General features: G+C 37.6%; 1 protein-coding gene across 1 annotated transcript in view; it reads left to right on the forward strand.

Annotated features, from left to right (window-relative positions):
* The first annotated feature begins 8,269 nt into the window (after positions 1-8,269).
* si:ch211-236l14.4 (SITS-binding protein) overlaps positions 8,270-21,048 on the forward strand; it is a 31,265-nt gene continuing 18,486 nt past the window's right edge. The window contains exons 1-2 of the mRNA XM_017484685.3: positions 8,270-9,244; positions 10,493-10,664. Of these exons, the coding sequence (XP_017340174.2) occupies positions 8,774-9,244; positions 10,493-10,664 (643 nt within the window). The 5' untranslated portion in view covers positions 8,270-8,773. The remainder of the gene's footprint in view (positions 9,245-10,492; positions 10,665-21,048) is intronic.

Raw genomic sequence — 21,048 nt, forward strand, 5'->3', positions numbered from 1 at the left:
GTCCGCGTCCGGCGATAGAGAAATAGCATTAGCTATTAGCATTAGATCTCAAGTCTATGAAGAGATGTCCCAAACACTGTATTATCCTAATAATACGCTGTAAATTAGATTAAGTGCAACTGATTTTCAGACAATTTACTCTGTTTATTACATTACATTATATTACATTTACAGCGCCTGAAATAGAGTACATTTTAGGTATTTGTTTTACATGGATGACTTGGAGTGAAATATTCTGAAAAACAGCCAGTAAGAGTACAGCATAGGTGCGGACTGCTTTAACACTGTTTAAAAAAGCATTATTTTTTTTATTACAACATAATTATTCCAGAGTTTTGATGACTTTATTATTATTATAAAATGTAGGGGAAAATAAATCATAAAAAATAAAGAATGAGTGTGTCTAAACTATTGACCGGTAGGGTATATACACACAAAAAAATCAGACAAGAACTTTCAAGATTTTTATTTATACAGAATAAATAAGTAATAACAGACAGCATTAATCAATATGAACGCTAAGGGGGGGGGGGCTAGCACTTAGCATTGTTGAAGATAGATGTTAGGAAGGTTTTTTTTCTTCTTTTTTTAATGCAGGTGTGGTAAAAGAGATATAATGTGAAAATGTAAAACATGGGAAAGAGTCAAGAAGTACATGGTGACCTCTAACAACCTGTGCAAATGATAGACACAATATCAATGTCAACAGGGGAAAAAAAACTGACTGTGTGTGTGTGTGTGTGTGTGTGTGTGTGTGTGAATTTGGGGAATTTGTAAATAGTTTAAACTTTGTCATGCTCTTATGGATTGTTTGACTTGGTTTGTTAAAATAAAATCCTGTGTTTGCCTCTAAGCCTGATCATCTCTGACAGAAGACTTTGATGTAGCAGGTTATAGTAAGTTACAGCAGACGTGGTTTGAGTAGATATTGCCCACCACTTAAAATATGAATGGAGCATTGAGAAATCCTCAACATGGCAGTTGTATTATATAAGTCGCACCAACAGTAAAAAGCGCAGTCGTCTTGTTGGTTAAGATGCTAGCAAAAACTCATGGCCTATCACATTCTTACACTGATGCAAACATAGATAGGTCTACTATAGGGGGGTTTGCTCTGTTAGTTATGGAGAAACCTGAAAAACTATGGGCTTTTATGTGTGCTATTTTGAGCCATATGTTATGTTTGGCAGTTCCATATGCTATGGTTGGCGGTTCGATTCCCGGCAGACGTGACTCCACATGCCAAAATGTCCTTGGGCAAGACACTGATCCCCAAGTTGCCCCTGATGGCAAGTTAGCGCCTTGCATGGCAGCTCTGCTACCATTGGTGTGTAGGTGACTGAGACACAGTGTAAAGTGCTTTGGATAAAAGCGCTATATAAGTGCGCCTTTACCTTTACCATGTTTGGCAATTTTGTCAGACTTTAACAGCCATTTGTGTCCTTGTAGCTTGACAGTCCATTTTGGGTTAATGAGCCCCTATACAAGTAGAACTGTATGACAGAAAATAACTGAATGGGACCATTGCCAATATGTCCACAGAGTGGATATATTTTGGTTATGGCAGGTGGTTCCACTCAAGGAAGAGTAGTCATGAGGGTCATGAACATCAACAGCTAGACACCATCCATTCCACACTAGACAAACTGTTCAGCAGTCTGAAAAAGCTAGCCATATGTCCTGTTCCAGGTCACAGAATTGAGCAGTCACCTGAAATTCCATCATGTTATTCTGAATACCACCAAGGCTTTTAACAAATTAAAGTAAAGGAACATAAAGCCTGTATGCTCCCTCGCACCATCCATGTGATTGTGCCATTTATTTATTATCAAATGCTAGTCTACCTCAATGTCATGTATATCCCTTATCAGTAGATGAAAGTAAAGCTATGGAGGATCATTTAACTTATAATTATATTATTAAATTATACATTTTAACTTATTTTAACTTATAACTTGATCTGGCTTCAAGAGGGTGATGAATGGAAGACCTCCTTAGTGACACCTTCAGCCATTATGAACACATGGTTATGCCATATGGCATTGTCATTGCTCTCTCTCTCTCTCTCTCTCTCTCTCTCTCTCTCTCTCTCTCTCTCTCTCAGGTGGTGGGAGAATTCATCCATGTATAGATTATGGATGGTAGCCCACATTTTCATCAAGCTTGATCGCAGAAGTTCTTATAAACTAATCCACCACTATGAATACTTGGTTATATCATATGGCCTGGTCAGCACTCCCTCAGTCTTCAAGGACTTTCTGAATGGCATCTTCTGTGACAATTCTTAGGAACTTTGTCACAGTTTACATATATATTTTAGTTTGCTTACGTTCCCTGGAAAAGCATGTTCAACATGTTAAGCGTGCACTACAGGGACTCAGAGGAGCAGAGAATTTGTAATGCCATTTGTCTAGCATGGCATTCCTAGGATACATAATACATAATAATACATAATCTGTATACATAATACAGAATACATAATATTTGGGCATAACGCTAAAAGACATATTTGGAGCAAAAAATGGGTCAGCTTATAACGAAAGAACACCATACCTGCGGTAAAACATGGTGGTGGCAGCATCGTCCTACGGGGCTGCTTTTCTTCAGCTGAGACTGGGGCTCCAGTGATCATAGAAGGAATCATGGATAGCTCCAAAATTCGAACTATTTTGGCAGAAACCGTGCAGGCCACTGGTAAAAAAGGAGAAGATGAAGAAGAACCTAGCAGCACAATAATGATCCAACGTATTCATGACCCAAAATCCATGTCAACAACAGAATTGCTTCAGAACATCATCAATATTTTGGAATAGCCCAATCAAAGCCCTGATCTAAATCCTATAAAAAAAATGTGGAATGACTTGAAGAGGGCTGGGAACAGGACATTATACAATTTAATTTCCCATATAAATATATTGCATAACATGGAGCTCATTTCCACTTTAACTATTTAAAGCTCTTTCAGTAAGTCTTCTTATAAAACCTGTTTTAACAGTAGAGGGAAACCTTGATCCTTCCGCTTCCACATACCACATACTGGGAGCTCATCCACATATCTGACCCAACATTTACTCCAATGTTGCAGGGGGTGTAAAAATGACTAACTGTCTCATGAAAGGAACACTTGTCAGGGCTTCAATCCAATCCAGTCCTCAGTAGGCAGGACTGCTTTCTCAGCCTGTGATCAGTCATGTGCATACACTGCACAGGGAAAAATACCCTACCATGAAACTGATATCTATAAATGATTCTCATCTATCTAACTAACATGTCTAATCTTATTAACCTGTAGTCAGACTAGAATATAGGGCTAATATGGAGCATAATTTAATCACCAAACCATCACCAAAGCAGATCAGTCATGTATCGAAAAGGGTCATCTGATTTCATTTTGCATTATAGACATTTATTAGCACCTTGGTCTGAGAGAAACGATATTTCGTTCAGCTGTATACTTTCTATGTGGATGAATGACAAAGTTAACTTGAACTTGAACTTGATTAGACTGTGATCACAAGTTGTTCACATCCTGAGAGAGTGACACAGTATTACATCACTGACTGTGACAGCCATAGATACAACTCCTTCTGTCTTATCTGGTTTCAGTCATTGCATGACCTTAGTATTCTAAGATTCTGAGATATGGGAAAACATAATTTACAAATTTACATTTACAGTTCAACAAGGTCTGCACTTGAAGGTTGCATCAAATTCATGTTAGCAAAATTCTGAGACAATTAAAAAGTAAATTTTTTACAACTGGCCAAATCCAAACAGCACCTTATGAACATGTCTTACAAGACAGCTAACTTGCTGCATGCTACATGTAGCTAAAATTTACTGCTAGTGTTACCTGGTGTTAGCCACAATATTAGCTTTCGGTTGAGCTGTAAACTTTCTGAAGTGGTAATTGCAGTAGACCTGTACCTGTAGGATCACTCACTCACAAATAAACTTTAAAAAGCCAAAATTATCTGTGAATTTATGTTTTTTTTCCCAGGTATTACAGCAAAGGCTTTAAAAATAAATAAATTAAAAAAAAAAAAAAACAGGAGACAGGAGAATAAAGCAGCCCCAATGATGAAGTTAATGTGGTTAATTAATTCTCATTTGTAAGTCACTTTGGATAAAAGCATCTGTTAAATGAATCCAGGGATGTCGTATCATGGCTGACCCTGTGCTCTGACCCCAGCTTCCTGACAGGCTGAGGTATGCGAAGAAAACAATTTCACTGTGCTCTACTGTATATGTGACCAATAAAGACACATTATTATTATAAATGTAAATGTAATTTATCTTTTTTCTATTCAGTCATGATTAGTTTCTCCTACATTAATGGTCTGTAATTCATTAATTAAATGGAGAATTCAAAATGGCAATTAGAATTGATCCTGTTTTTTCAAATGAATAAACACATTTTAAAGAACTTTTTGATATTTTTTTCATATTAAAAATACAAATTGTACAACATTCCAAAGGTTCTGTAAACTGTAGTACAGTCTTGATTCACAATAATTCCATGTAGCACTCTAAAATGTTCCTTGATTTATTGCTTACAAACTAAGGGACTAAACTGTATCTGTCTTTGTCACTGGGGTGGGTGTCACTGGGATGGTATAAATAGTGCTCCTTCACAGGTTTACACTAAAAGCTAATTAAAGATACAAGATGTACTTGTTAAGTCATTTTTTAAGATAATACTAAATATTAAACGTAAAAATGATGTACCATTAAGTTGTACCCTTGGGGGAAAAGCACCACTTAGCTGTGGTTTTCCATCCATCCATCCATTTTATATATTGCTTATCCTACACAGGGTCACAGGGAGTCTGGAGACTATCCCAGGGAACTCAGGGAACAAGGCAGGGGACACCCTGGACAGAGTGCCAACCATCGCAGGGCACAATCACACACTACGGACAATTTTGGAAACGTCAATCAGCCTACAACGCATGTCTTTGGAATGGGGGTGGGGAAACCCAGGGTAACTGGAGGAAACCCAAAAAGCATGGGGAGAACATGCAAATTCCATGTATACAGGGCAAGGGTGGGATTAACCTAGGGTTAGGGTTAACCCCAACCCCCAAACCCAGAGGTAGGAGGCAAGAGTGCTAACCAATAAGCCTCCATGCCCCCCCATGCAGCAGCTGCCCCATTCTGCAATGGAACCTCTATAAAAAACAGACCCATTAACCATTAAAATAACGCTATTATTTTCTCAAAGATGCGTGTACAAAGGTATTGGATATTGCATTTGGTAGTATGATCTGCTTTCTGAAACGATGTCTGGCTGCTGAAATTTAGTTTGAAAATGGAATTAGTAGCGATGGTTAGTACTGATGGCACTCAAAACTTTTCAGTCAACAGAAAGTCCTATGAATGCTTTATGGCCATGCAGATAGTTTGTCCCTCAAATAAACCTGCCTTTGTAAGCAGTATTAGCTCTGAAACATGTTAATCTCTTTAAACTGACCCAATAAATTGCTGATTTTCAAACCATGTGTACGAATCCGTTGTATTCATTGGAAATAATGTCACAAAAGATGTTAGCTTAATGTTGTGTTTCTTTCTACTGTATTAGAGGACAGTGTCTGTTGTTTTTTTTTGTTTGTTTTTTTTTTTCCAGGTCTCACAGTCAGCTCTTGTTTCCTAAACAATGGCTTGGCTAAACATTTGACAGTCAGTGAGCACCAGTGGTCTCAGATGCCATGCGGTTTTTGGATCAGGTCCCTGCAGTGGATTCAAAGTGCATGAGTCTCCTGATAAGTCGCCAATGTTTTGCAAAGGGTGTGCAAAGAAAAGATGTCCACATGCAACTCGACCCGACTCAACCTTCATCCAAAGGTCTGGTCTCACACTGTTCTCCAACTCTTCCATTTATAGATTTGACCAAGCAGTTTGTTTGTGACTGAAGCTGTCCCCTAATGCAATAGCATACTTCTTTTCAAATGACAGAACTTCGTTTATTAATACAAGGTCAATTTCTTGTTCTTATTGTAAATGTTTATTTCTTCATACTGATACGTATTGTTTGCTTATGTAAAAATAGACCTGCAATATCATTCTGTGTGCACTTTCTCCAGACCTGCTGTGTAAACATCGTCTCAGTCATAACTTGTAAATTATGACTTTTAGTTTGTGTAATTATCCTGACATTTAAATAATTCTATTGTCTGTAAAGCACATAATAATTTAGAAGGATAAAAATAGATTGTAAAAAGAAAATGCTTGAGCGAAAAATAGTCTCACTTTGGTTTGACCTGTGGCTAAGACTCTGGTTGCAAAGAAAAAGCTCTGGAAAGTTTTCTGACTAGGCTCATATTAAATGTCCAAAAGGAAGGGGAAATTGTAAATTGAAGATCCAGACAGGAAGATGGAAGATGGAAGACCTCTTTAGCTGAAATGAATATTTTTGCTTGTAAAGGTCTGCAGTTTTATTACATTTTTCAAACACCATTTTACAATGCCTCAAGGTAAGTCTGAGCCAGTTACATTTTCCCACAATGCACTGATTGGAATATCAGTTTACGTGAATACACATGAAAAAAGATCTGTAGCCATCTATGTCACGGTCGGTGGTCCACATCATTCCATGTGGATTTTGCATACATGGTATAATGATACCAGAAGAGGCCACTGAACAGTTGACTGGTATTCATTATTCATTTACTAAGTAAACTGTTATCCTTGTGGTTCAATTAAAATAAAATTTACAGTATACGTATAATACCACACTATGAAATAGAAGGCTCTCTTCTAAGACAATCTATTACTGGACGGATTCAAGGTATATCTCACTTTTTCTTACAATCTCCCCAGGTTATGGAAAGTAGGGAACGGCAGCACTCAGTCAAGCTTTTATTTATAGTAGTCTACTGCTCAATGGAGTAGTTGACACCTATAAACTGACACCTGGTCACTGGAAATGACCCCAGTGCAACTTTGACACCAGACCATCACTACATTTGCAAAGTTGAACTTGACTTTAGCCACACATGCTGACCTCTGCGCATGCATTCTTACACACACACACACACACACACACACACACACACACACACACACACACACTCTCTCTCTCTCTCTCTCTCTCTCTCTCTCTCTCTCTCTCTCTCGCTCTCTCACTAATTTAAGCATAATGTACAAATGTTGTTTTTTTTTTAAATAAAGTGGTTAGGAAATCTGCAACACATGTTGACTCCCTTCTCTCAGAGTTCCTTCAGCTAATTTTACACTTTTATAGACCTTACAACCATATGCAGTGGTCAGCCATGCCTACAGCTGATGACGTCTGAATTCTGCTCTCTGCAGCATTGTAGTCATTTGCTTATCAAATTGCACTGTCATTAACTTATGTGTTTTTTGTCTTTCGCACCATCTAACTCTTCTACATGAAACTCTCAGGAGATCAGCATTTTCTGAAACCAGTACTGGCACTAATAACCATGCTACGACCAAAGCGGCTGAAATAACATTTTCCGCACTGTGATGTTTGTGTGAACATTAACTGAATCTCTTGATCAAAGATCTGCTTGATTTTATGCATTGTGCTGCTGCTACATGATTGGCTGATTCGATAATTGCATGAAAGTTCTTGTGTACATGTATTCCTAATAAAGTGGAGGGTGCATGTGTGTGTGTGTGTGTGTGTGTGTGTGTGTGTGTGTGTGTGTAATACAAGCCCAATAGTCCTGTATTAGAAAGGGTTATAAATAGCTATATTATCCTCAACAACAGGAAAAGTCTCATCTGGGTGTGTTTAATTAAAATGTATGGTTTGGTGCATAGTTTAAGAGACTCTTACAACTTCATCGGTGCATTTCCATAAACAAAAATAGGCCTACTTGGAAACTGTTGCACGAAGCCAGACTTTTCTACACTTTAAGCCATAGTTAATTCTATTGCAAACTAGTTTTAGTACACTTTATAGGGCCACTTTAGCATATAAATCCATCTAAAATATCCACCGGCTTTAATAAAAACACGTTAAATCAGTTGATTAGTGCTGAAATTCCGTTGTGCAGGGTTACAAAAAAAAGTCCACATTAAAAGTGCCAAGGTTAAAACAGTCGTGGCGCAGAAAACGCATCTGGAGAATCCATCAGTGAACTCACAACATGCCTTCAGTCACTTAGAGTCCAGAGTGACAGGCTTTCTAATCTTAGAAAGTAGTTTAAATTAATAAACGTGTAAAAAAAAAAAAAAAAAAATAGCCGTGTTGGACACAGCCACGCGCGCCTTAACCAAATGCGTTTTTGGAGAGAGCGCATTGCTGGCTTCATGCATGAGAGACTCATTTCTGTTCCCCAAAGCGGTCAGCTGGGGAATATGAGGCTTCCAAGTCCCTCAGCACCCTCATCCCCCTCTCTCTTCTCCACCTTTCTGAATCTGAAGAAGCGCTTGGCGGTTACGTCAGACTCCGGAGCGAAAAGTGCAGGGCAAGCAAATAACGCGGCTGAGGAGCCGCTCGCAGACTCTGCTCCCAAAAGCACAGACTGCTCACTCCTCTGTGATCAGTCCTGTCACTAATACTACTGCTAAGAGCAGTATAATATAAATCAGGGCTTCTCTCTCTCTCTCTCTCTCTACTTAGGTGCGCTGTGGAAACTGATTTTCCATGGTGTGACTAATACGCAACCAGGGACATTATCCAGAACATATTGAGACCGCACGCTTTTTCTGTGATCCTTGAAATGACACGATGAGGCGTGCGAGGATTTCTCCACGACTCCACGATTGATTAGATTTCTTTCTCCGCCCGAGAACGACCGACATGCCGCACGCGCGAACCAGGAACCCGAGCCCCATCCCGGAGGTAACGTGGGACACAGGGCACAAGGAGATGAACGAGACGTGGAAGGGGGCAGTGGCGTGTCTCGGCGTGGCCGTGTTCTTCGTGATGACTATTGGCATCATTTACTGGCAAGTGGTAGACCAGCCCAACAAGAACTGGATCCTGAAGGGTAGCTTCAGCGGGCTGGTCTGGGAGCACAGAGCGCATTCGCTTGTGGTGCAGACGCTCACTGAGGACAAGACGTTCGTGCAGATCGACCTGGGACACGCGGGCGGCGCTGAGGCTGATGCACCGTTCGTGCGCAACCTTTGTTGGCTTAACAAGACCGAGTTCTGCTACACGTGGGACTCGGTGGCCGACGTGAGGATTTCTCTGCAGGTCGGCGAAGAGGCCGGGACAGAGTGCTACACCGTGACCTGGACCCCGGTGCACTGCCATGTGGAGCTCAAGGTAGCGCACTCAGATTGCACATTTTTCTAACACATCTTTGACGCATGATGACTATCTTGGGCGCCAAGAACGTCTGATATAGCAGAAATGATTATCAATTTAATATAAGTTTTAATTGGTCAGAAACAAGCATTCTCTCCATTCTATTAACAATGAACAGACCTACAAAACACTGACACATGAAAAGTGCAAAGTGCATCATGATGCTAATATATCATAATATCAGTAATATTGTCATCAATTATTATACATATTAATTACATATCTGCACTTTATCACAATTATAATTGCTGTTGCTGCCACCCATTTTATATATCCTTACATTATATATATATATTTTTTATACTTTTTTTTTTTTTTTTTAATACAGGCTGTCTCAAAAGTCTTATACACAGGCGAAATGTCTTCCAAAAATTTTCATACTTTTTAGTTTAGAGTTTTTTTTTTTTTTTCAAATAGCCTTTAAGAATGCATTTGACAAAAAGAAGGGCGTATTGAAATCATTCTCATGGCTGGATCTGGAAGCTTTTGCAAGATTGCGATGAACTTTAACAGGAAACATGGCAAGCACATCACACACAACACTATTATTAACATGTTAAAAAAGATTGGAAGTGTTGCGGACCAGCAGGGAAGTGGACGTCCACTAACATCCACTGACGAAGGCTCAACCGACGTGGTGCTGGTATACATATGTATAGAGACTTCTGGGACACCATGTACTTTTCCTTTTTCTAACTGTATACAAGTAAATTCTGATCTATGTAAATTCTATTATATGTCACGGACAGTCATAAGAAGCATTTCATTATGCTGTGTATGGTTGTGAGTGATCAATAAAATTTGAATTTGAATGAATGAATTTTTTAACCAAACATGGTGTCGTTTACAGGACAAGTTCACAAGCTTTTATTCACATTAGGATTCCTGTGCCCAAGGAACTCTCTCTCTTTGTCATGCAATAGCCTAATCCTAAAGCGGTTCAAAAGTTTTCAGAGATTAATCCCTTCTGTTTGTACATTCCCTACCTGAATAATGCCTTGTCATGTGCTCAGTCTTGCACTTTACATAAGCTTGGTGAGCAAGACAGGTACAGTTATTGATAAAAAAAAAATCTAGACATTTATACCTCTGATTATTAATGCCACCTTTTACAATATGACTCCACATAAAAAAATCCACTAATTGATGTTGGGGATTTAACTTTCTCTTTGTCTCTCACTCTGTCTTTGTATCTCTCTTTCCCAGGACTGCTTCTCTATGGATAATGTATCATGGTACGGTGGAGCCAGTGTCCAAGCACTGCGGTGGCCAATAAATGATGTGGATATTTCAATGCAGCCTTTCACTGTCAGTGACCTGAGGGACAACCCCTCTGGCTTTGGTTCAGTCCTAGAGCGCTACTTCCTGGGCTCGACAGGTGAGAAAAGATAAAGAGGGGGCTCCACATCAACGTCAGTGTTGTTCACATTACATATACACATCACACTCCATATCGCTTCCTCGAGGGTGTCTTATAGTGAATAAACAAATGATGCAGAATGTCTTACAACTCAGTACTCAAGGTCCAATTCTGATTATTAGGTAGAAGAAAAATAAGTCAATGGAATTTAATGTACCTAGAGTCCTACCAGAATTCCTTGACTTTTAACATTTGTCTTTTGTTCTCTAAAAGGAGAGATAAGGCCAGAATCACAGTGATTATAATGCCTTGTGCATTTATTTTTGGGTGTGAGCTCGATCGGGTGGACAGATGCTATGCAGATAGATGCAAATGGTTAATGTTCTTCATTGAATGGCTATTGTTGAGACCCATGGGACTCCGGACTACTAGCTGACTATGAAAGGTATGTATGTCAGAGCAGCTGAAGTCCAAATGTAATGCACACAAACATTTGCTTTCTCTCTTTCACACTCACAACACATCTTTATTTGTGTGTGTTTTTTTCTTGTGCGTGTTTATATCCGTTTACGCATTCGTGTGTGTCGAAGAGAGTTAAACATCAGCAGCTAAAAGTTGAACGTGATAATTTGTGTTCCACACAGCTGAAGAGAATTAGATTACAACAAAGGACACAGCATTAACTAAAGGACATCATTAATATCATGTTCTTATTTTGACCAGGGTTTCCAACTTTATGTAACAGTGTTACAAGCTGAAAGGGTCACCTGATTTTAATCCCAACATGCTAAAGGACATGCCGGATTAGTGAGCTGCCTAAAAGCCTCTTTAATTGCGTCACGTTAAAACATAAAAATGTTGAGCTGCTGGCCAGAGCAGTGGCCTAAAAAACCCAAACAAAACCCACACACAGACAATAGATGTGTATGTTGTGCAGTCTATTCTAGTTATTATGGCTTTGTACTCCAGCATGTTGGATTTGAAATGAAGATAACTATCAGGTTAAAGTGGAGATTGTCAACTTTAATTTGAGGTTATGTCTTGTCTATATATGACTTAAAATACTGTCAGAAATGACTGTTATTTCAGAGGACCAGAAGAGAGTGAACAGTTTAACATAATTTTAAATATACCTCTTGTGTTTACTACTTGGGTCAGTTGCAATCAATGATTGTTTGACTGTCCTTGAGTCACTGGACACAAAGTGGTGTCTTAGTGTTGCGCCATGCAATCAGTTTCATGTTTGTATAAGGGGCTTTTTTTTATTGTCTTCAATAAGTGAATCTCCAGCTTCGCATGGTTCCTGCTGGGTGACTGATTTAACCAGTCAAGAACATTTCACTTTCTGGCCCTGGAGAGAACTCTCCAGAAGTGCCTCAGTGTCTCAGGTTAGTGCTTGGTGCAGTGAGTGGTTTTAATGTTGTAGATTTAAAGTCAGTTGAAACAGTTCTCCTGGCAGACACACATGCCCATGCAGCCATGTTTCACAGAGAAAGTGATTATACTGGAACAGGTTCACCTTTATCACTTTTTTCCATGAGATAATGTCTTAAATAAGACAATCAGCTGTTTCTTGCTTCATATTAATGCACCAAGGGGTTGTTTTTGGCACACCAAGTGTTTATCATTACATTATCTTCGCTGCGTCTGTGATTAACTGATTCTCATTTTTCATCCTCATGGCAGGATGGTTCACAAGCGCTGACATTTCTTCCACTTCAGTCAACTTTACATCTTTGTTCGCATTCTTGTGCTTGAACTAATGAACTCATTTTTCTCTGAAGTGGAAGGACAATTTATAAAAAGTGCTACAGTTACTATCTGCTTCATACAAAATGCCCGAGTACTTATGTGAACTTTTGAATTTAATTGCATAACTTTTAACTTTATAGCTGTTGTTTAATATCAAACTTAATGAAATAAAAAAAAAAACATCATTCTAACTAATGTTAGCCTTCAATCACTTCAGACGTTTTGTGCCATAAAAATGGATGTGACATTATAACCCATCAGTGGTTTCTGTAGAGCAGATGATTGAATGATAAACATTTTTTACATTTTCTTCACACACCCAATAATAGTAAATCTGGTAAACTACACACATCTGTGTACCTAAGGCAAATTATGAATTTACTTCAGCTTATTTTTGTTGGTAATAATCTGCGTTCTTGAGCTTTAGAGCTTGTATGTAAAGTATGTAAAGTACGTAAAGAAAAAAATTGCCTGTATATTTTTTTAATGTATGACCATATTATACCACCATAAGCTTCCATAATCTAAGTATAAGTGTGTCCCAAGGTTTACTGTATACCTGCCTTTAACACAGGTTGCTCTCATTTAAACTGTAATAAGAGCAATGTCATTTATTTTCATCTGTTTTTATCTGTTTGTATTTGAGTTTGGTAACCACAGTAACGTTTTTCTCCATCAAACATTAGTGTCCTATTATTTTCCATTTTCCTTTAATAAAAGATATGTGAGGCTCACAAAGAAGCCTTTCTTAAATAAGATGAATTCTTTGGCATACTTTGAAGTTTCCTCAATTTATCATAGCAGATTAGACTTGGATGAGATAACTGAAGTGTGTTATCATGGCTAGTGTGTATGAATGATGGTGTGCAGGGTCCTCTAAGTAGTGCACCTGCCACTAAAAAAATTAAATGAAATGAAAAGAAAAAAAAATCTGACTGTTTTGCTGTTTTAGATAAAATATTCCACTATGGCCAAAGTACAGATTTTTGATCATGTTTACAGGATTGGTTTTGTAGCAAAGAGTTCTTCTTGCTAATAATTGTAGTCTTCAGAGAAACCTTTTCTGAAACTCTAAAGAAGATTGTTATGGAAAAACAAGTAGAATTGCATGTAATTGATGTCCATGTCATTACTTGCATTGGGGTTGATATGCAGATGGACAACATATTAAAAGCTAAATCAACTTCTGGCCACAGCTTGGCATAGATTCTACTCTGGAAGTCTCTGGAACTGCACTGGAGAGATGAACATCATTCTTCCAAAAGATATTCCCTCAATTGATGTTTGATAATGGTGTTGTAGAGTGCAGTCTAGCACTTTTCTCCATAATCTTCCATAGTTGTTCAGTTGGGTTGAGATCTGGTGACTGTGAAGGTCATACCATATACAGTGCTGTGAAAAAAGTATTTTCTGATTTCTTCTGTTTTTGTGTATATTGCATACTAAATAGTTTTAGATCTTTATCAAAATACAACATAAAACAAAGGCAACCTGAGTAAACACATAATACAGTTTTTTTTTCATTGAAGTAAAAAAAGTTATCCAACACCTATCACCAATGTGAAAAATTAGTTGCCTCTTTAAACTTACAATCTGGTTGTGCTACCTTTAGCAGCAATGACTGCAGCCAAACACATCCGATAACTGGAGATCAGTCTTACACAGCACTGTGGTGGAATTTTGACCCATTTTTCTTTGCAGAACTGCTGGAACCAGTACCTCAGCTGCACTGGAAGGTTTCTGAGCATGAACTGCCCGTTTAAGGTTCTGCCACAGCATTTCAGTTGGTTCAAGTCAGGATTTTGACTAGGTGACTGCAGAACTTTAATTTAGCTTTTTTTGAGCCATTTTTAATTTAGCCATTTTTGCCCAGTGTCTTTCTGATAGTGGTGTTATGAACAGTGACCTTTATTGATGCAAGAGAGGCCTGTAGGTCCTTTGATATTGTCCTTGGCTCTTTTGCAGACTTGGAGAGTAACGGAATACATATAACAGCATTACATAATCAGGATTTTTAAAAATGGTAACTGTATGGTAATCTGCTACAGTTACGTCAAAAAACAAAGTAAGCAGATTACAGGTACATTTTGTAAAAAAAAAAAAAAAAAAAAAAAAAAATGGGAATACTATCAGGATTGCAATTTGTTTCATTTAAAACCAAAGAAATTAATCTTTTGACATAACACAATATAGACAACTGCTTGATTATAGTTCTGGTTCTCTGTTGCCAGTCATGGCTCACTTGAGCAACCTCCTGGTACATGCGCAAATAAATTTTGCACAGAGTTAATCTGGTAGTAGCAAATGACAGCTGTCCTGAGTCAAAACAATGGCCATGGCCATATAAGGTCATTTTTAATTTCATGTTATCACTTTGTATTACATGGACATTCACATGTGTAAATAATGACAGAAGGTACACTCATGGCATCTAATAATTTATTTTATTCCATGGACATTCAAAAGTATGTAGGAAAACACGTGGGCACAGTGAACCCAATTTTATATATATATATTTATGTGACACTGATAGTGTGAAATTTTTAGTGTATTAAAATCTGCATTCATAGCAACACTGTAGTAACAAATACCCCCCCCCACACACACACACACACACATTACATCGTAAAAGCTACGGTGACCAGCCTTTGCGGTGGGATGGGGTGGGGGGTGTTGCGGGGGGTTGGAGTCACTATTAGCATCACATCTGGGGAGTAGGTCATCATGCTGACCTCCAACTGGGGCTCTGGAGCTGAGGTCATCACATTGACCTCAGATGAGTGTTCAGCTGGTAACGAGTGTTCACCTCATAGGTCTCATGCTGGAACTCTGGAGATGAGGTCACCACGTTGACCTCTGGCTGAAGCTCTGCGGGTGAGACCACCTTGTGGGTCTCAGGTTGGAGCTCTGGGGAGGAGGTTGCCACGTTGACCTCCGTCTGGAGCTCGGCAGATGAGACCACTTTGTGCACATAATGCAGTATTAGACCATAAGCACATCATAATGAAACTAAATCCGAATGCTGGACATTTTCTCAGATTTAGAAAGCCCGGCCAGACGCTTTTTTAAGGTCTGAAAAAGAGGACATGTCCGGGAAAAAGAGAACGTATGGTAACCCTAACAAAAGCATTTCAGAGAACAATTTGTGTTAATTTCTGCCAAATTAACTTTGCGCAAAATTAATTGCACATGCACCATTGCTCATGTGAGCCACAACTGGAACTATATTCAAGCAGCTGTGTATATTGTGTTATGTCAAAAGATACATTTCTTTGGTTTTAAATGAAAACAATTTTAATCTTTATAGTATTCCCATTTTTTACAAAATGTACCTGTAATCTGATTACTTTGTTTTTTGACATAACTGTAACGGATTACAGTTACCATTTTTCTGTATACTGATTACATAACGCAGTTACATGTATTCTGTTACTCCCCAAGCCAGGTTTCATTATAGGATAAAGTTGATTAGTTAGAAGAACTTTGTATTGATTTGCAGTAACTCCACTCTAAGCGGACAAGTGGACCCGAAGCATAACAGAGCCATGTTTTTTCTTTTAATTTGTCACCTCTCTAGGTTTAGGCTTTGAGTAGCAATGGCTTGAGGTTTATTTCTGTGATAAATTGCTCCTCACGTTACTGTGAAAGTAACACAAGTTGCCCTCCATAGGGAATAATATTCTACTGTAAGCAAAAAATGCATGAACATTTTTCAAATTTTGCATGTTCAATCGACTGATGCCCCAGACAACGTATGTTCTCACCTCATGCCCAGTGTTGCCGGGAATGGTTTGAGATCTGCCATGACCCTGACCTGGATAAAGTGCTTACTAAAAATTAATGATTATCCAGAACTGATGTAAAGACATGACAGACAGCAAACATTTTTGCTAATTTAAATACCAGCAGTATCCACTCTACTGCACTAATACAGTGTGAGCTGCCTTGATATTCAATTATTACTTATATGTAGGAAAGCTATGGCTAAAAATAACTGAACCTTAATTATCCTCTGTTTCTTGTTTACTAAATAGACATCACAGCAATACTTTTAGATCAAGCTATCCTCAGAGTACTTTTTGAATCACAGACAGATAATATGGTGAATTTTATAACTGAATATCTTCAGTTATAGTTACATTTTCACTGTTAATTGAGCACTCACAAAGTTTCCCAGCTAATTTAGCCTCAACAAATCACACCTTCAACACTCCCGAGCATGCACTTGAGTCATAAATAAGTTGGTGAATATGGCAGGTGTGGAAGATGAGCCCATGTGGCAGACAGCAGGATGTCTGCCCAAACCATTTCCTTTAATACACAGTCTCATCTTCACATCCTGTAGTGGATCTACAGGGGTGTACTTCTGACCTCACACAGCGCAGGATTGGAAGACATACAGTTTAAAAATCCTTTAAGTCTTTATGGTCTCAGTTTGTTTGAAGTGCTTACCTAATGGACATAAAGAATAAAGCGTTTTGTTCATTAATCATTTAATTCATTGTAACAAATTTCTTTTTGGTCTTTTGGAAGTTTTTGGAAGTCTTTTAGGGAAAAGAGAAAGGACAACACTATTAGGCATTTATCTTTCCCATAAAGCCCTAGTGGAAAATATTTCAGGAAAGCTGGTAGTATTTAGTGTAGAGAATTGTTCTAAAAATAAGACGCTGCTCACTTATGACCCACCTTGGTCATAACTCAGACTAAAAGTCTCTTAAATTTCCACAAATGACAGTTATTGATTCCCTCCTGTGCAAATTCCTGTATGCTGCGCGCACCTTGACAAAGTGCCTCAGACCTTTTGAAGGCTCCTTGTTAAAAAATAAAATAAAAGAGAGCGAGAGAGAGAGATTAAGGATGCATTTGATACCAAAAATAGAACCATACGCAGGTCTACACAACTTCACACAAGTACATTCTGCAGCTCTAAGTTTTCCACTTGATCTCTTTCCCATTTTTCTTCTTTTGTCTTTTAAATCTGAATTATATGAAGTTAAGTTTGTTATTTAAAAAAAATAAAAGCATCTGACAAACTCACTCTGGTTTTTGAGGGAGTTCAATCTTTCTCTAATAACTTGTATTTATAGTTTCCAACCTGTAAATGCCATTTGTTCTCATTTCTTAGTTTAAAAAAAATTCTTATCAACCCAGAAAAAGTGAGACTCACTGTGTTAGAGCATTAGTCTACTTAATCATGTGGCCATTGGCCACAGCATAGACTTTCTACCTGAGGAAAATTATCCAGCCAAGCATAGCCTCTCTATAATAATGCATTCATCATTTAAGGGACCTTTTGTAAATTTGGCAGATTCAATAATGTACAGAAGGGGTTCTCAAACTTTTTGTAGTCTGGGAATGTTTTAACTCTAAAATAAATTCCAGTCTCCCTCAGTACAGATTTGTTTCATGAGAATTATTTAAATGCATAGGATAATAATATTGCATTATAAATATATATTTTTAAATCTATTTATTAAAGCAAAAAATTTAAAGGTTCTATGCTTTAATTTTCCACTCACAGTAAACATGGGTCCAAACTTATATTATTTATAAGCCGACTTGTTTCTAATACTTGTAGGTAGTAAGAGTAAAATCCTTTCAATTCAGTTGAGTCAAATAGACTGAGAACTATAAAACTCACTAATAAATATAATAACTTTGATGATGATGGGATATGATTTCCAGCAAATAACTAAATTAAACTAAACAAAATGAACTAACTAAATTAAATCAATTAAACGGTTATGCTACATGAACCCTTGGGCGTCTTAGGACTCACTTTGAGAACCATTGATATCCCAATCTATGATTTCTTTAAAATGTTGAGGTCCTGAAGGCACAGTTTAACGCAACTGCTTATGCAGATAATATCATGAACTCTATTTGGATGTAGTGCATGTATGGTTAGGGCATGTAAACTTTTTCTTTTGTGATTAAGGTCTACTTTTTTTTGGGGGGGGGGGGGGGGGGGGATTGAAAATACTATATGAATGTTTTCTAGTGTTCAGTGAAAGAGAGTACTGCTGTGAGTGAGGAGAATCCAAGCATGAGTGTACAGTAGATAGTCAGTGTTGAGTATTGAGTTGTGTGAGATGATCAGCAGTGTGTGTTGTGTGTGTGTGTGTGTGTGTGTGTGTGTGTGTGCGGGTATGAGTGGTGTTTGCATGAAGGGGTACTCTGACACGGTGGAGAAATCTGAGAAGCAGCGGGAATTCCTGGGAGGGCAGCCACATCTGCGGACACAATTATCTGGTTCACATCATCTCATCATTTCACATGGTCACAGAGCTGCACCACCCAAAACATCCAAGCTAGCCTTCAGGTTGCTTTTCACAAACTGCTCTCTTTAGATCAATTTTATGGTTATAAAATATTAAAAAGTATGGTTAGCATAAAGTATAAGATCAAGTTTAAGAACTCTTAATGCTTGTTTTTAAGAATGACCCATTTTGAAGTCTTACTAAAAGTGACCTAATATTAGATGATTAATGACACCTGACCAATGTTTAAAGCAGAGATTAGAGATTATGTTCAACTAATTTTGTCCTGAGGGTCACAAGATAAAATAAAAGTTAAAATGAGTGGACTGAGTGGTAAAAAGATGCCACCAACATCTGAAGTTTCAATCAGTACTGTGTTTATATTGGGTATATCATGCGTAATAGTAATAAGATAAAATGTGTATTTTTAAATGATAGACATTCAGTTCTACATTTGTACTGCTGACATATCAGAATAGATGACATGGGACAATATGTCAATCAACTGATAAGTGCCCTTAAAAAAATGGTCACATCAAGAATTTCTTAAAGGGTGTATTGGTTGTCTCTGGGTTGTTTCCGAATCAGAAGAAAACCCCTTAAGGACCCTTTGAATAGTGTAGTAAACAGAAGATAAGGGTTCAACAAATGGATGTGTCTAACTAATTGTAAATCTAGATTTATTATACTTTAACAATGAAAAGCTTTGAGCAATTATGTGGATCAGATCTATTTTCAAGATCATATTTCATGACCTAGTGACAATGAAATTTCTCTATCTATTTTGCACCAATATTTTATACCAATATTCTCATGATAGAACTAACCGTCTAGGTAGCATAACTTAAAAAAAGTGTATCTTGTGCCTTTTTCTGCACATTTCAGGGGGTTCAATTACATGTGAGAGCCTGTATCGTGTATATCAGCTAAGTTCTCGTCTCTGTAAATGCAATGCAAAACGCAAAATCATTCTGATTTTTTTTTTATTATGATTTTGATAATAATGTTCACTGATTATCACTCCAGCCAATATCCTGCATCACCTCTGATTCACATTTACTAGCCGAACAGATATGATTGTTCTAATGTTTTCTAATAATGGAGTCAGTTGTGTTTAGTTAGTATTTGAGTGAAGTAGATTGTTTATTTAAAGTGTAAATATGGAGCATCCACAATACTGCAGTGTAAAAAAAAAAACGAAGAAGAAGAAGAAGAAGAAGAGGAAGAAGAAGATACATTCTTCTGTGCAAAGAGGGGTCTTGAAAGATGGTATAATTTGTGCATAGCATTTTCAGTTCTGGCCATGAAAATAGCACCTGGGTGAGAACAATAAAAAAAATTGAGATAGAGCCAAACAGAGGTGCTGCTTGTACCATCTATAACCTGCAATAATGTGCTGATCCAAAATCACTGACCTATAACCACTCTTCTTATCATGTGGCACAGACCATTTATAAGACAAACAGAACTGGCAAACTTTATAAAGATGAACAGAACAGAATATGGGAGCACTGTGTATATAGGCAGTTATGATTGGATATTTTTGATAGACTTTAACACCATTTTGTTTATACAGTTATTGTAGAGGTCTAAAATTGCTATAAAAAATTATAACTGGTGAATGATCAATGTTGGAACATTGTACATTTATAACGAACGTGTGATTCTGGTGTCTGCAGGGCTACACAATTCAATCAGTCCAGAGAAGCCTTGGATTAAATTTTCCTGCTGCTCTATATATTTAAACTATATTATTGTAACTACAGTATATAAAGTATATTATACTTGGTCACAATTTCTTAGTTGCAGTCTTTGTTAATTGAAGTTTTTTCTTTTGAACAAAACTGTGTTGGCTTGGTTAACCTTTTCCCCTCAACATGTTTATTACGTCTATGTTACATACACACACTCAGAAATGTGTTGACCATGCCTGTTATGTGTAATTATAAATCATAGACCAAAATATTTATTATTCTTTAGTGGTTAAAAGCTATTTTTGAAAAGCAAAAATATAAGGCAGTTGACAGTGTGCATGTGGTAAGTAGTTAATTTAGGAATTTTTGGTATTTGAGTAGTAAATAGTTGGAGAACTTGTGGTTGTTTTTTTAATTTATTTTATTTTATTTATTACTCATCAGCTTTTGTTGCTGTTTTAAACTACGCAAACATACTTTGAAACATGTGACTGGTTTTGTGGAGAATTTTTATGTTTTTCTTTTTAAAGTTGACTTCATATATTCATTAGAATGTTGCTCCAGACATATCACACACTTGGGGAGGGGCTTGGCCTCGTTACTGTCCATGCAGTTAAATCCATATAGTCAATATTTGCTGTTCTGTACTTACGAAGGTTCACACTTTGGAACCTTTGTTGTCTGTGATTGGCTTTT

The sequence above is a fragment of the Ictalurus punctatus genome, chromosome 14, assembly GCF_001660625.3.
Source record: "Ictalurus punctatus breed USDA103 chromosome 14, Coco_2.0, whole genome shotgun sequence".
NCBI lineage: Eukaryota > Metazoa > Chordata > Actinopteri > Siluriformes > Ictaluridae > Ictalurus > Ictalurus punctatus.